This window comes from Rhinatrema bivittatum, chromosome 11 (assembly GCF_901001135.1).
Source record: "Rhinatrema bivittatum chromosome 11, aRhiBiv1.1, whole genome shotgun sequence".
NCBI lineage: Eukaryota > Metazoa > Chordata > Amphibia > Gymnophiona > Rhinatrematidae > Rhinatrema > Rhinatrema bivittatum.
In genome coordinates, this window is record NC_042625.1 from 58,214,758 (window position 1) to 58,231,733 (window position 16,976).

Below are 16,976 nucleotides of genomic sequence, written 5' to 3' on the forward strand. Positions count from 1 at the left end.
TGGAGGGGAGGTGGCGCAATATGTCCGGGATGGCATAGAGTTGGAGGAAGAGAATGTTTTTGGGTAGAAATCCCACATGTGTTGGGTAAGAGTATAGTGATAGTGATAGGGATATGCTACCGTCCACCTGGCCAAAATGAGAAGAGACAAAATGCTAAGAAAAATCAGGGAAGCTAAACAGTTAGGCAATGCAATAATAATGGGACATTCAATTATCTGTAACCACTAATGGGAACCACAAAATATATTACCAAAGTGTAAATGGAAGGTGTCAGCAAGCCTGATGTTGTGTGTTTCAAAAGAAACCAACCGGTCTTCTAATCATTCACCTTCAAAAAAAATTCTTTCAATTTTATTAATCAAAAAATTATCTTTTTTATATTTTTAATTCATTTTTTGTAAAAATCCCCAATCCTCAGAGAATATAAACAGTAGACTCTTTGATATCAGTTTTTGATATCAAAGCTCAGAAAAGTCCTTCAAAAATTGGAAGAAGGATCCATTTGAAGAAAATAGGAAAAAGCATAAGCATTGTTAAGTTAAATGTAAAACATTGATAAGACAGGCTGAGAGATAATTTTAAATGAAGTTGGCTGTAGAAGCAAAAACTGATGATAAACCTTTTTTAAATATATCCAAAGCAGGAATCCTGTGATAGTCTGTAGGACCATTAGATGATCAAGGAATTAAAGGAGGTCTTAGGAAAGATAAGGGCATCATGGAAAGACAAAATAAATTCTTTGCTTCAGCGTGTACTCAGGAGGATGTTTGGATTATACTGGTTCTGGAGATGGTTTTCGAGGGTGATGATTCAGATGAACTGAACCAAATCATGGCGAACCTGGAAGATGTAGTAGGCCAGATTAACAAACTGAAGAGTAGCAAATCATCTGGACTAGATGTTATGCACCCCAGGGTTCTGAAAGAACTGAAAAATGAAATTTCAGATCTATAAGTAAAAATGTGTAACCTATCATTAAAATAGTCCATTATACCTGAAGACTGGAGAATGGTCAATAGCTACTGTTATTATTGGCATTAGCAGCATGGAATCTATTTAATGTTTGGTTACTTGCCAGATGATTGTAACGTGGATTGGTGACTTTTGGGAACAGGATTGATGGACTCTTGGTCTGACATAGTATGGCAACTTCTTATGTTCTTATTTTCACAAGTGCATGCATTATTTCTCTTCCTCTCAACTATCTGCACAAAACAGCTGATACAAAGTATATAGCCACTTTTAATGTTTAAACTGATTATTGAATTTAAATCAAGTATAACAAAGAAATGCTTGACATATATTTGATCCTTATGCAGACCTTGCAACAGTGTACAAATGATTTTTATAATTACAGCACACTTTCCATCCCCCCCTGCATTACTTGTTGTAATGTAAACCGGAGTGATAAGTAATTCTGTTACCTGAACTTCGGTATAAAAAAAAGTTATAAATAAATAAATAAATCTCTATTATACCACACTGTAGCTGAACCCCCAATCACTAAGAATAATTTACTCTCAACCTCATCCAGTCACCCCACCCATACAGTCTTTAAGAGCCCAAGCCATCCTGTCTTCCTGCATGCCATAAGAGAGAACCATGCCCATTACGGGTATTTAGACAAAAACAAAATTATATAAAACAATCTACAAGATAGCCAACAGGGACGCTAATATGAGTAGTTTACAACATCACTTCTAGCTCTAGGCGAGAAACATTATCTGTAATTATCCCAAGTATACAGGCAAAGGGGTTTTTTGGGGGGTTTTTTGTTTGTTTTTTTAATGTTTTTTGTTTTTCCACATTTAGATGAGTTTGTCAATTCTTGGTTAACTTGCATCAATGTGAAGGGTGTTATCCAGAGTCAGAAAGAAAGAGGCTCTTGTTCTCTCCAGGCCAAGAGTTCTCCCCCCCCCCCATCAGATAGGCTTTCCTAAGAAATTGCTTGGAACCTTTCCATTGAGCTTCCAATTCTACCCCAGTATCCCTATGTTTTAAAACAAGACCAAAGTCACTTTTTTGGCAAGTGTCTGTATCTGCTGTTTTAACTTTAAATGTTTGAACTTAGAAAGCACAAACACACTTTAATAATTTATATTGTATTTCTCTGAGTGTTGTTGCTTTTTAAAAAGTTCTTTAGAAATGTGACTTTGTAAAATTAAGTGGCAACAGGATGATGGTCGTCACATATGTGTACCCAAAACTTTTATCTCAGTTTCTTGAACTTTGAATATACCTCAGTGGGAATGCTTAGTATGTCACCATTCCGTACGTCTGTGCATCAGAGGCGCCAACTGATTGGAGTTGCTCCCTTTCCTGCTTGCCATGATGTTTTAGCTGGTAAAACTTGGCAGGTTTCTTCATTGCAGGGCACTGTGGTCTTGTTTCTCTTCTTGTTAGTTAACTAGGTTTTTTGGTCAATTTTTCTATGTTCACATTCCGTCTCCTGATCTGTCTAGTGCGTTGGCTGCTTTGCAGTGGTAAAGTTTGATTTGTTTCCCTTTTATGACCTTCCATGAATAAGCAAATAAGCAAACCAGCAGCTTCCAGCAATTCCCCCCCCCCCCCCCCCGTGCACCCCGTGATAGATGCACCCTATGCCTTGAGGCAATGTATGACATCCTGAGGTGTGCACACCTAACCTAAAAGAACAGTCCCATCTGAAGCTGATAGACAAGCACTTCGGGCACTGAAAGATCCACACATTAAGGGACCCAGGAGCTGCACCAGATGCTGGTGATGCATCAGCATTGAGGGGGCATTCCACTTCCTTGACCTCTGGTATTGGTAGGGACCAGAGAAACAAGTTGTTGCCTTCCTCTTCACACACAAAGATGGTGTCTGATTATGCCTCTTCGACTTGACAACAAGGACAAGGTCTGGCATTGAGCGAAGGCGAGAAAAGATCGGCATCAGTCTCTGTTGGTGCACAATACCGAGAGCAGATATAGTCTGACTGCAGCCAAGAGCTCCCGCCTCTGCTTCTCTCCACCTCCCTCTAAGCACCTTAATTCTGCCATACAGCACCCATTGATATTTCAGTACTAAGATCCCCACATGCAGCTCTGCCAATGTACCTCAGTCCTACCCTGCAGCACCCTCTACAATTTTAGTACTGAGACCCCACAACAGCTCTGCCAATATGCCTTCATTTTGATTAGTAGCATTAACAGTTTCACATTTTCAGAGCCAAGAGAGACTGACCTTTCAATCCCTTTGTCACCAAATGCTTGTGTCATGGTTGAGATCCCCTCTGCCCCCCCCCCCCCCCCCAATCATTTCACTTTAAATACAGATCCCAGGAATAGAGAACGTGCTTAAAGATAACCTTCTGTATCATGAGTTCCTCGAGAGCTGGAATATAAACATGTCAGACAAACTCTATATAAAACTATACTGAAACTTCAACAATCTTAATTTGTCAATCTTATTTTTCTGTTCCAAAGCTTTGTGAAGTTGGCCCTAGCAGTCATTTAGTGTTCAAATACAGAATGAGTTATTCCTGCTAGATTCTGTCAGGATGGGAATGACTTTTTAAATTTAATTTTAAAAAAATAGTTATTCTCTGAGGACAAGCAGGATGGTAGTCCTCACAAATGGGTGACATAATCAGACAGAGCCTGATGCGGAAAACTTATGTCAAAGTTTATAGAAACTTTGACTAGGCACACTGAGCATGCCCAGCATGCCCTGTTCCACGCATCTTACATGGGTTCCCTCTTCAGTCTCTTTTTCCAGGGAGCAGTGAGCCTCACAGTTTGATTGAGCTAAAAAAAATTTGGGCTTTTGCCTGTGGGAAAACTTTGATTTTTGCAGTTTTTCGCTATCTTTTTCCTTCAGTCTGTTGCCATGTCCCTCTCGGTGCCTCCCCATAGTGCCCCCCAGATAGGGTTTTCGGCATTCAGGTAAGTTTCTTCTCGCGGTCAGTTCCCCCCCCCCCCCGTGCTGGTGGTGTCTCGGTGCCCATCAGCCATAGACACACGCCACCATCGTCCGTCCGTCTTTTCTCTTTTGTTTTGCCCCGTTATGGCCACGTCTGGTTTTTGCCGATGCCTTCATTGCCTGAGGACCATATCGATCATCGATCCTCATGATGTTTGCATCCTTTGCCTGGGGGAATTTCAGGACATCTGGGGTTGCTGCTTGTGCACCCAGATGACCCCAAAGGAATGTCGGCTTTGACTCAACAAGATGGACCACCTCTTTGGGTTGAAGAAATCTGAGCCATTGGCATCTGTATCTTATGACCTTGGAGCCGCAGCGATACACTATGCTATTGTCATCGGCGGGACTGTCAGTTCCTTTGAGGTCCCTGGTGGATAGGGGTGCTGGAGACCACGTGTTGTTGATCTCCGGGCAGAGGATGCCAGGTTCATCGTCCTCGACATCGGCACCGGGGAAAGACCGGGCTGAGCATAGTGGGAAGACCAAGAAGCATTGGCACTGGTCCCCGCCGGTGTACGGTGTCGGGCACTGGGACACACCAGCTTTTGCCGCTATTTATTTATTTATTTATTTAGAGTTTTTATATACCGACATTCTTGAAAAAAATATCAAATCATATCTGTTTCCATTGATGCCCTCGAAGCAATGCCCTTGAAGTGACCCTGTGGTGAGAAGCACTCATCCTCCATTGATGGTCAGGGTCTCCATCGGTCCTGGTGCCAGTCGTAATCCCACTCATGGGTCCAAGGAAGATCTGGCCACTCCTCCTTCCTCCCAGTCAGTGTTGGCATCTGCAACGTTCGAGGAATTGCTGGAGCATCAAGTTCAGCTAGCAGTGGAGCGGGCGCTGCAGGGCTTCGGTCCTATGGTACCGGAGCCGGTGCTACTCGTCCTCATACCACTTCTGGAGAGGTTCAGTGTTCTCATCAGTGCCTTACTGATCTAGTTGGTGTTGGTTCCTGGGGTGGCACCAATACTTGGTTGGGCACAGAGGCCTCCCCCTACCAATTTGTGGTCGACACTGGTTCCTCCGAGGAGGAAGCTCAGCCAAGCCCGCAGAGATACCGAGGCCTGTAGTCCCCCATCCAGTTCCTTCGGTGCCTGCACCTCTGGACATTGGCTGAGCACCTAGGGACCCCATCCCCTGTGGTATACAGTGAGGATGAGGGTCCCTATGACCCCTGGGGGAATGATCAGATAGAGTCCTTCTCTGAGGATTTGAATGATCTCCCATCAGACCCTTTTTCTCCAGAGGAGCGAAGGAGGTCTCAGCCTGAGGACTTAACCTTTGCAGATTTTGTAAGATTGATGGCGGAGGCCATCCCATTCCAGCTTTTGACTGTAGAAGATACCAGGCACAAAATGCTCGAGGTTCTTCAGTTCATGGAGCTTCCTAAGGAGATTGTGGTGGTCCTGGTGCATGAGATCCTTAAGGAGTTGCTGCTGAGGATTTGGAAACATCCCCTCACAGTGCCTCTTGTGAATAGGAAGGTGGAAAGGGTTTATCTTGTCCAGAAGGCTGCCAGATTCGTTAAGCATCAGCTGCCCCACCAGTGGTGGTGGTTGAATCTGCCCTCAAGAGGGCCAAGCGCACTCTGACCCACTTCTCAGCGCCCCCAGGGAAGGACCAAAGAGCGTTGGATGCTCTTGGGAGGAAGGTGTTCCAGGGCACCATGCTTATTGCCTGTATCATTGCCTACCAGCTCTACATGAGTCAATATGCGTGGAACATCTGGAAGCAGGTGCAGGAGATGGCCGAGCAGCTGCCTCAGCAGCAGCAAGACACCCTCATGTTGCTGGTGCACAAGGGTTTGGAGTGAGGAAAACACGAGATCATGCGATCTACGATGTTTTTGAGACGGCATTGAGGATCTCTGCAGCGGGAATTCATGCCTGCAGCCTCGCATGGCTGCGGGCCTCTGATCTCCAACTGGAGGACCAGGAATGACTTGCTGATGTGCTGTGCACTGGAGAGAATCACTTCAGAGATAGGACAAAGGATACTGTGGCCCAACTCCAGGACCATCATGAAATCCTCCAACAACAATCTGCCAGCACTCTGGACTTGTCGTCCTCATCTAGGAGGTCATTGAGGCTGGGGCCAAGGAAATCTTTTGAACCAAAGGACTATCCTCTGCCTCCTCATTCCCAATAACACCATCAGAGCTCCCGCGGCCGCCCCAGCCAGCTCCTCAGTCTACTCCACGGATGGGGTTTTGACTGGGCCATAGGGAGTGTAAGCCAGTTTGCCCGTACCTGGGATGATGGATCCTCTGGTCGGGGGCAGGCTCAGTTCTTTGTGGATCAGAGTAACTTAGGACCAGTGGGTTTTGTCCATTGTCTGCCAGGGGTACCAATTAAATCTTTGAGTGTCCCACCAAATTGCCCTCCGTACCCATATTGGAAGCCAGTAGTGCATCAGTAGGCTCTACAAGCGAAGCTCTCCTCCCTCTTAAATGCCAGAGTGGTCGAGCCCATTCCACCATGGCAAAGAGGATGGGTTTTGTACTCCAGATACTTCCTGAATACAAAGAAAACAGGAGAACTCAGTTCCATCCTAGACCTGAGGGCCTTGAACAAGTTTCTAAAAAAAATAAAAATTCAAGATGGTTTCCCTGGGCTCCTTGATTTCCCCCCCCCCCCCCCTTATTTTTTTTTTTACAAAAAGGGGATTTGCTATGTCCCTCGACCTAAAGGATGCATACATTCATATCGAAATCATTCCTGGTCACAGGAAGTATCTCCGATTTGTGGCGGGAAACCACGCTTCTAGTACCAGGTGTTGCCATTCGGGCTCGCATCCACCCCCAGGGTCTTCATGAAATGCCTGGCCATGGTGGCGGCATATCTCCGCAGACTGGGAGTGCATGTTTTCCCGTATCTGAACAATTGACTGATCAAATGTTGTCTCTGGTAGGGGCCACCCAGTGCATGCGCTTGACCATTTGGGTATTGGAGTCTCTAGGGTTTGTTCTCAACTACCCAAAGTCCCATCTCAGTCCGTTACCTCAATTGGACTTCAGAGCCCTGCTAGAAATGGCTCAAGCCAGTACCTTTCTGCCATGCTAGAGGGCCATCACTTTGGCAACCATTGCGACAGACGTGCAACAGAGCCAGCAGGTATCAGCCTGACACATGTTGAGACTGTTGGGCTTCATGGCCTTGACTGTCCATGTCACTCCTTTGGCATGCTTACATATGCACAGAGCCCAATGGACCCTGAGATCACAGTGCCAGGCCATTCAGAGCCTCTAGGATTGCATCTCAGTCACTCCGTCTCTCAGGGACTCTTTGTCCTGATGGTGGATACATTCCAATCTGAAAAAGGGGATTTCCTTTCGGAGTCTCCTTACTCAGATTGTACTAACCACGGATGCATCTACACTGGGGTGGGGAGTTCATGTAGATAGGCTCGGCATCCAGGGCCTGTGGTCCACTTAGTACATTCTTATCCAATCACTTCCTGGAGTGTTGGGCAATCAGGTATGCGCTATGACCTTTCAGGGATCGGCTCTCCAACAAAGTTGTCCTCATCCAGACCAACAACCAAGTAGCAATGTGGTATGTCGACAAGTAGGGGGATGGTGCTCAGTTCTATGTAGCTGACCAGAATGGAGAACGTGGTAGCAGACAGGCTGAATCAAGCCTTCACACCCCACAATCAAGCCTTCATACCCCACAAGTGGTCCCTGGACAGGGAGTAGCAAATTTGATTTTCCACCTCTAGGGAAGCCCAGAATTAGATCTGTTCTCTTCCCCTTGCAACAGGAAGGTGCCTCAGTTCTGCTCCCTGTACAGGTCAGACAGCAAACCAGTCTCAAATGCCTTTGCCCGTCATTGAGGCAAGGGTCTTCTGTATGCGTATCCTCCGATTCCTCTAGTGGTGAAGGCTCTCTTGAAGCTTCGCGAGAACAGAGAGACTATGATTCTCATAGCTCCTCATTGGCCGAGAGAGGTCTGGTTTCCACCCCTGCGAGTTATCCATCCAGAAACTAATCAGTCCTGGGAACTTCTCCAGATCTCATAACATAAGATCAGGACAGACTGAGACATCCCAACCTCTAGGCCCTGTTACTCACAGCCTGGATGTTGAGAGGTTAATCCTGCAGCCACTTGATCTTTCAGAGGATGTGTCTCGGGTCCTGGTGGCTTCCAAAAAGCCTTCCACTAGGAAGTCCTATGGACTGAAGTGGAGGAGGTTTTCCATGTGGTGTGAGCAGAAGGCCCTAGATCTGTTCTCCTGCCCCACACAAAAACTGCTTTACTACCTTCTACACCTATCGGAGGCTGGCTTAAAAACCAACTCCGTTAGAGTTCATCTTAGTGCAATTGGCACATACCACCATGGTGTACATGGTACACCTATAACTGTACTGCCTATAGTTGTACGTTTCATGCAGGGCCTGGTTCAGTTGAAGCCTCCTCTAAGGCCTCCTGCTGTGTTTTGGGACCTCAATGTGGTGTTAGCTCAGCTGATAAAAGCTCCTTTTGAGTCACATTGCACCTGTAGCCTGAAGTACCTGATCTGGAAGGTTATATTTTTGGTGGCAGTCACTTCAGCATGCAGGATCAGCAAGCTCCAGGCCTTAGTAACTTATCCACCTTATTCTAAGTTTTATCATGACAGGGTGGTCTGACATATGAACTCTAAGTTCCTGCCTAAGGTGGTGACTGATTTCCATCTTAACTATTCAGTCGTCCTACCAACATTCTTTCCCAGGCCCCATTCGCAGTAAGGCAAACAAGCACTGCACAGTTTGGACTGCAAGTGACCTTAGCCTTCTATCTGGAGCAGACAGAAGCCCATAGTCAGACCACCCAACTTTTTGTTTCTTTTGATAATCATAGGTTGGGCGTTGCTGTTGCCAAACAGACACTATCCAGTTGGCTAGCAGATTGGGTCTCCTTCTGTTATACCCAAATGGATCTGCATCTTGGGGGTCATGTCAAGGCTCATTCTATCAGAGTCATGGCAGCATGGGAGGTCTACTTGTGAGCAGTTCACGTAAAGGAGATCTGCAAGGCTGTGGCGTGGAGTTCTCTCCATACATTCACATTCCATTACTGTCTGGATGGGCATGGCTGACACAACAGTAGACTTGGCCACTCTGTCCTCCGGAACTTGTTTGAGGTGTAAAACCTAACTCTCCCTAACATTCTGCTATCCTCAGAGAACACCTGTTACAGGTAAGAAGCTCTGCTTTGTGAAATTCTGAGCATGATCCAATCAATATACAAAAAATAAACATAAAATACTTCCCTCTTTTATAAAATACAGAATAATAAAATAACAGAATGAACATTTGTCAACAAGTCACTGAGGTTTAACACCAAATTCTAAACTTGTTACCAGGGTTTACTAATAGTCAGGTTCCATGGTATCCCTTGATTCTGCAGCCAAAGGAAGAGCCATGAAATCTGGCCTTTCCTGCGGAATTACCACGGGCGACAAGGGGTAAGTGTGATGGTAGAGGACCACCTGTCTCTCCTCCTAAATCCATGTTAGAAGGAAGATAGCAGCAGTGCAATTCCTTGGGTCATGTTCTTGTCCTCCTCCTCTTGCTGCTGGGCCTGGAGTATTGTGCTTTGAACTGCACAATACTTTTGTGTCCCATACTGTTCAAAGCATGACACTTGTTCTCAGGCAACAGAGGAAGAGGACACGGCATAAGGCGCTGTGTTGCTTCTGTCTTATAGCCAAGCTTAGACAGGAGTGTGAATGAGGAGAATGGAGGAAGGAAAATGTGAGATGATGTGAAAGGGCAAGAGGAAGAAAGAGAAAAGGAGTCATAGAGGTTAGGGGTCGAAGACTGTGAAGGGATCGGAGGTAATCTGGGGAGATAGTAAATAGATGGGAGGGTCAGTGCAGTGTTAGTGAGGATGATAATGGGGGAGCTGGCTATAAGTGAGGGGATCAGAATGGCTGTGGGGATTGTGAAGCGGTTGGAGATAGGGGTGTATGGAGGAACTGGGATATAGGAGAATGAATTTTGGGGGGAGGGGTGTTTTGTAGGAGCTGTGGGATGTGAATAAGGGTTTCAGAAAGGGAGGAGTGTGGGAAGAGAATGAAGGAGCTGTGGAGTTAGTGGATTATTCCACCTGATCCTAGATCCCCCCCCCTTCTTCTCATCTCCATCCCCTCCTTCCATTCCTTTCTCATTTTCTTTTCTCCTTCTCCCTTCCCTGCCTCCCCGTGCCTGAGATCCCCTCCCCCCCCCCCCCCCCCCCCAAAAAAAAGGGCAAAGTAAATTAACTGGGGAAAAAAGAAATGTCAGAAATGATTATTTTTATTAAAAAAAAATGTACTTAATAAGCAAATTTATGTAACTGGGTCACATAATTGTTGCAGAATTTCAGGCACGTTGGTGTAGAATTTTCCAACTCTTGCCACCGTGCACCCTTGAACTGCTGCAGGAAACTAGATGCTATGCCTGTAGGAATGTCCACTTTTGAACTGGATTAGCTATTCCATAGTGTTTGCCTTTCACTCTATCAAGTGAAATTTCAAATGAGTTATGCATGTATATGTAAAATACTATTATAGCACTTTTCAAAATCCATTTACCTGCATTAAGTGCACTTAACTCTGATAAAACCTATTGACAATTCAATAGCAAATATTGTAGCAGTTTTAAAAAAGTCACACTGAGCCCATGGTAAGTGATTTACACATATAAAACTCAATTTTAATTGTGTAAATGCTTTTGAAAATCAGGCCCTGTATGTTCATTATTCATAATTGTACTAGCAAAGGTACTATGTGCTGATAGTTCATCCATTGTATGGGCAATGCTTTTAATTCATAGGGTTTTTAGTGATCCTTTATCCTGACCTTGAGGCCTGTTCTGCTCTCATTCTGCATTCCTAGTAGGAGCTAGCAGATTGTAATTATTCTTTGTTTAGCCTTGTATTGTAAATCTGTTGTTATTTGCATTCATGTTAGCAACTTGAGAGGGGTGTGAAGTTTTTTGGGGTTTTTTGGCCTCTCCTTGAAACAATTTCTATTGCTCTGGGTACATTTTCTAATTAAGAGAAATGATAGGGAACATTGCCACGTGCTTGGAGCTCAAGTTTTGCATGCCTATGCATTGTCCTTACGCATTCAGACCAAAACTAGTCCTCCTTCCCTCCAGAGCTTCCTGCCTCTGTAGGTCTGCCTAGTGAGAAGCAGCATATGCTCTCTCAGGAGCTGAAGGAGTCGTTCCTTTAACTCCTGGTCCATATGTTTGAGAGGTATTCCTGAATCCAGGTTCGCTTGTAAACCAGTCAAGCTAGCCTGTATAGTGAATTTTCCAAGTTTAAAACAGGCTGTATCCCAAAAGTAAATACTTAATTTTTCTAGTACCATATCACTCAAATGCTCATAGTTGTTAAAATAGGTTAGATGTTTATCATAATTGAGGTTTTTAGTTAAATTCTGTTCATATCATTTGGCCTTCTTCAGAGAAGAAAAGCTTTGGTAATTATTAATCTTGACTTGGACTAAGGTTTAGAAATAAATGTTCAAAATTTCAGTCAGTTGGTTACCTTAGTAAAATAAAAATTCCTTCCAAACCCTGAGAAGATAGGAACGTTTCTTGCAGAGAGGAGTTGTGGACTGCAGGGTGTCCACATATCTACATGTAGTTGAGAAATGTGACATTTTTATCATACATTGCTTTCATGAAGCTTTTACATGTGATTTTTTTTTTTTTTTGCACTTTTCAGCAGCTAACACTGTATGGTCAGGAAGATTGGTAACAATTACCACATAATGTATAACAATCCAAAGTGTATACCTTAACTGTTTTGATAGGTTTTACTGTATATGGTTGGTAGAGATGATTGTCATCCTCACGAACATTTTCCCCTTTTACGTGCTTCTTGAAGCACTCCTATAGTATCATTCACTGTAGACAAGCTCTAAAGTGTATCCATGCATAGACATTCTGACTTTTTTAAGGAGCCAGGGGAATTAACCGGGTACATCAGGAACTCTGAAACCATTCAATCAGTCTCATGTTTTAGAAATTTAGATCTTCTCCTTCCTCCCCCCCCCCCCCCCCCCCAACTCCTTAAAAAAAAAAAAAAAAAAAAGAAATCTATCTAATCTTGAGTTTATATATCATATTCTGTGTCCATTGAAGGACCATCCAATTTAGCATAAAGAAACCCCTAGAAATTAGACTGCAGATATCAAATAACCGAATGCGGTCCTGATTTTATTTATTTTAATATATTTATATATGCAGGACTGATTCATTTAGGAGATTTGTTGATTACTGCTTGCAGAAAATACCTCAGGACAGACCATCGTCAGGAGAACTATTGCGGGTAAGTTCCCTACTTTACATTTGTCCTTGTAAAGAGAAGTTATATTTTCTGTGGTGATAAGCATATGCAAGAGAGTCACGCATGCAAGTCATGTGATTCCATCTCATGACAATGCAGCAGATGTTTCTAGTGCTTTCTAGGAAAGATTTGTAGGCTAGCACTGTGCTTTTCCAAATGCCAGCATACTGTGGTTGATCAATTTGTGTTTTCTGTTATCTGAAGATGATGTTCCCAAACTACTTTGCATTGAGTTTCTGCTTCAAGAAATGTTTTAAAATCAAATGCTAGTTGGTGTTTTCAGTTAAAATATTCTTCCCAGTAATATCCTGGTTAGATTTTGCAGCACTTCCTAATTTAATGCTCCATATCAGAGTAGAGGATATTCCCTGGCAAGGATGGAAATATGTTTTTGCCACCTTAAGGCAATCTTTCTAATGAATATTTAGTGTTCCTTTGACTTTGTCTTTTTTAAAATTTTTCCCTAATCATATCAGTGAAGCAAGATTCAAGAGATTCCCAAATATCACAAAAGATGTCTTATCACAGATTATCAAAGTAACAATAAGAGTGTGCAAAAAGTGAAGGTTCTTATGCAGTTTGAGTAATTTTCAATTCTTTTATTACATATGGAACTCCACTTGTATAAAAAAAACAAACAAAAAAAAAAACCAGTTCCAATCAATAGTTTCTGCCAATGTCCCCCGACACGGACGCCATGTTTCGCCCGAAGGCTGCATCGGGAGGGACAGCACCGTAAACTCTGAATGCTAAAAATAAACAGGAAAGTTGTTTTAAAATAAAAACCATAAGACAAATAGGAAAATACTACATGTCACAATAATCACATACCTCTTCAATGCCTTCTGAAAATCCAAAAACATCACATCTACCGGTTCACCTTTGCCCACATGTTTATTCACCCCTTCAAAATGATGTAGGAGATTTGTGAGGCAAGACTTCCCATGGGTAAGTCCATGTTGGCTGTGTCCCATCAAACCATGTCTTATCTAAATGTTTTGTGATTTTATTCTTTATAACAGTTTCCATGATTCTTACCGGTCTATATTTTCCGGATCCCCCCTGGATCTCTTTTTAATTATAGGATTTACATTGGCCATCTTCCAATCTTCAGGTACATGGGATGATTTTAATGATAGGTTACAAATTCATTGAAATACATCTGAAATTTCATTTTTTTAGTTCTTTCAGAACTCTGAGGTGTATATCATCCGGTCCAGGTGATTTACTACTGTTAATTTTGTCAATCGGCCTACCACAATCTTCCAGATCATCGTGTTTGGTTCAGTTGATCTGAATCATCACCCATGAAAACCTTCTCCAGAACAGGTATCTCTCCAACATCCTTCTTCAACAAGAAAATTCTTCAACAAGAAAATATTAAAACTAATACAAACCAACTTACCTAACAACTACCAAAACATCAAACTGAACAATAAAACAACCTCAACATGGTCAAACTTTGACACCGCCTCCACTCTCAAAATTCAATCTATCATAAAAAAATGAACCCTGCCAACCACCCACTAGACAACATCCCTATAACAACCCTCAAAATAATTGAACCCACCATATCTAAAACCATCACCAAGGTTGTCTGTCTATCCCTGACTGAAGGGAATTACCCCAAATGCCTCAAATCTGCAGTAATCAAACCAATACTAAAACAGAACAACTTGAATCCTTGAAATCCTGGCCAAATTACCGCCTATTTCAAACCTAGTCTTCATTGCAAAGATCATCAAAAAAAGTCATACACTCCCAAACTTGATGATTATCGTGAAACAAACAACATCCTATCACCATCGCAATATGGATTCAGAAAGAACCTAAGCACAGAAACTCTTGATTCAAGACTAATGAGGATTTGACAAAGGCAAAAAAACCTACTCATTCTCCTTGACCTCTCAGCCACTTTTAACACAGTAAACCACAATATACTATTAGAATGACTAACTGAAATTGGTTTTAACTGACACCACCTTACAATGGTTCTCATCCTATCTATCTGACAGAACCTACCAAGTATCAATTAACAACAAACCATCCAAAAGATTAACCTCAAACTGGAGTTCCCCAAGGATCAGCGTTATCTGCCACCTCATGTAACATATACCTTCTTCCCATTGCCAAACTACTGAAAGATAATGGAATCACCCAACTTCCTCTACGCTGATGACATTCAACTTCTAATTCCCATCCAAAATTCAATCGAAGACAAGTACAAAGAAACATGTGATCTACTTATCTTAATTAAACATCTCCTAACTTCACTGAAACTCATAATCAACATCGACAAAATCCTCATGGATAAAAAAACCCAATCCAACTCCACCACCCCTTCCTTTACTTGACAATCAAATAAACTCTATTCTCCCTGTCACCCACACCAGAAACCTTCGGAATTATTATTGACACAGAACTTTCATTCAAAAACCATATATCAACAAAATCAAAGAGGGATATCACAAACTACTAACCCTAAGACGTTTAAAACAGTTTCTTAACCCTTATGACTTTAAGAACTGTATTACAGATACTCATATATTCTCTACCATCGACTACTGCAACTCCCTACTGATTGGAATATACCATCTTCCATCCTCAAACCTCTACAGATTTTGCAGAATTCTGCAGCCAGAATTCTGACAGGAACAAGGAGAAATGATCACATAACGCCCATATTGATTTCACTACACTGGCTTCCAATTAAAGCACATATTAAACACAAATCTTTGACCATCATACATAAAATACTAAACAGTGAACATCAGGGACTAACTGGCTTAAACATTACCCCCCAAAATCCTCAAAGAAACCTACGCTCAAACAACTCAGGACGCTTAAAGGTCCCCCCCCCCATAAGAGATGCTCACTTGACAACAACCAGAGAGAGAGCTTTTTCCATTGCCTGCCCTAAAATGTGGAACTGTCTCCCAAAAGATCTGAGAACACAACCTAACCTCAAAACTTTCAAAAAAGACCTAAAGACATGGCTGTTCCACAAAGTCTACATTGACAGTCAAACTTCTCATCATCCTAACACCCAAAGGAACTTCCAACCAAATCCACAAAATAACTTGACTCCAACCAACTCCAAATAAACCCACCTCACTCATAAATGATTCTCTTCTGGACCATAATTGTTAATCTATTGTTTAATATGCATCCTGTTATTCCTTTTTTCACAATTGTTAAAAGAAGTACTATTTGAATCTTGTAAACCGTTATGATGGCTTCACCAAATGACGGTATATAAAACTCAACAAATAAATAAATCCTCTTCAGTAAACACTGAAGCAAATTGTTTAATCTTTCCACGATGGCCTTACCATCTCTAAGTGCCCCTTTAACCCCTCAGTCATCCACCAGTCCAACTGACTCCCTCGCAGGCTTTCTGCTTCGGATATATTTTTTTTAAAGTTTTTGTGTGTTTTTGCCTCTTTGGCCAACTTATTTTTAAATTCTCTCTTAGCCTGTCTTATCAATGTCTTAATGTAACTTGCCAATGCTTATGCTTTATCCTATTTTCTTCTGATGGATTCCTTCTTTCCATTTTTGAATGAAGATCTTTTGGCTAAATAGCCTCTTTCACCTCACCTTTTAACCATGCCGGTAATTGTTTTGCCTTCCTTCCACCTTTTCTTAATGTGTGGAATATATCTGGTCTGTGCTTCTAGGATGGTATTTTTTAACAATCTCCACACCTGTTAACAATCTCCACACCAGCTAAGAGAAACAGATAAGTAAGAGAAAAAAAATGTGAAGCTTGCTGGGCAGACTGGATGGGCCGTTTGGTCTTCTTCTGCCGTCATTTCTATGTTTCTATGTTTCTATGTTTCTGTTGCACACATTTTACCTTTGTAGCTGCACCTTTCAGTTTTTTTCTATTTTTCTTGTTTTATCAAAGCTTCCTTTTTGAAACTTTAGCGCTAGAGCCATGGATTTACTTACATCCCCTTTTCAGTCATTAATTCAAATTTGATCATATTATGGTCACTATTGCCAAGCAGCCCACTGTTACCCTCTCTCACCAATCCTGTGCTCTACTGAGAATTAGATCTAAAATTGCTCCCTCTCTCATTGGTTCCTGAACCAATTGCCCATAAAACTGTCATTTATTCATCCAGGAACTTTTATCTCTCTAGTGTGCCCTGATGTTAAACTTACCCAGTCGATATTGGGGAAATTGAAATCTCCACATACTGATGTGCAAGGTACTTTGCTTCATGCTTTTGCTTGGAAATTGAAATCTCCCATTATTACTGCACTACCAGTTTGGTTAGCTTTCCTAATTTCTCTACTCCTGCTAATTCCTTAACTCCAAGAAATCAGGAGGATTGATTCCTATCCTGGGTTTACAAAGCCTGAAAAAGAGCCTGTTATGGGAGAAATTCAAAATGAACTCCCTCCACACCATCCTACCTTTCATTCAGGTGGGAGTTTGGATATGTGCGTATGCCCACATACCTATCCATCCTTTCCATCAGTTCACTCTATATTTTGTGGTGAATTCATCTCACTACTTGTACAGGGTGTCCCTTGTTCAGGCTTTCTGCAATGCTAAGTTTTCACCAAATGTCTGGGAGTAGTAGCAACACATCTTTTTCATCAGGATATGTCTATTTTCCCTTAACTATATGAATGGCTAGTAACGGGAGCTTCTCAGGCAGGAGGGGGAAGATTTGCACTCCCT

General features: G+C 42.5%; 1 protein-coding gene across 5 annotated transcripts in view; it reads left to right on the forward strand.

The window, feature by feature from the left end:
* The window catches only part of TAOK3 (TAO kinase 3), a 194,736-nt gene that overhangs the window by 50,305 nt on the left and 127,455 nt on the right, over nt 1–16,976 (forward strand). For all 5 annotated transcript variants that reach the window (XM_029619813.1, XM_029619815.1, XM_029619812.1 and 2 more), the window contains one exon: nt 12,181–12,262. In XM_029619813.1, the coding sequence (XP_029475673.1) occupies nt 12,181–12,262 (82 nt within the window). The remainder of the gene's footprint in view (nt 1–12,180; nt 12,263–16,976) is intronic.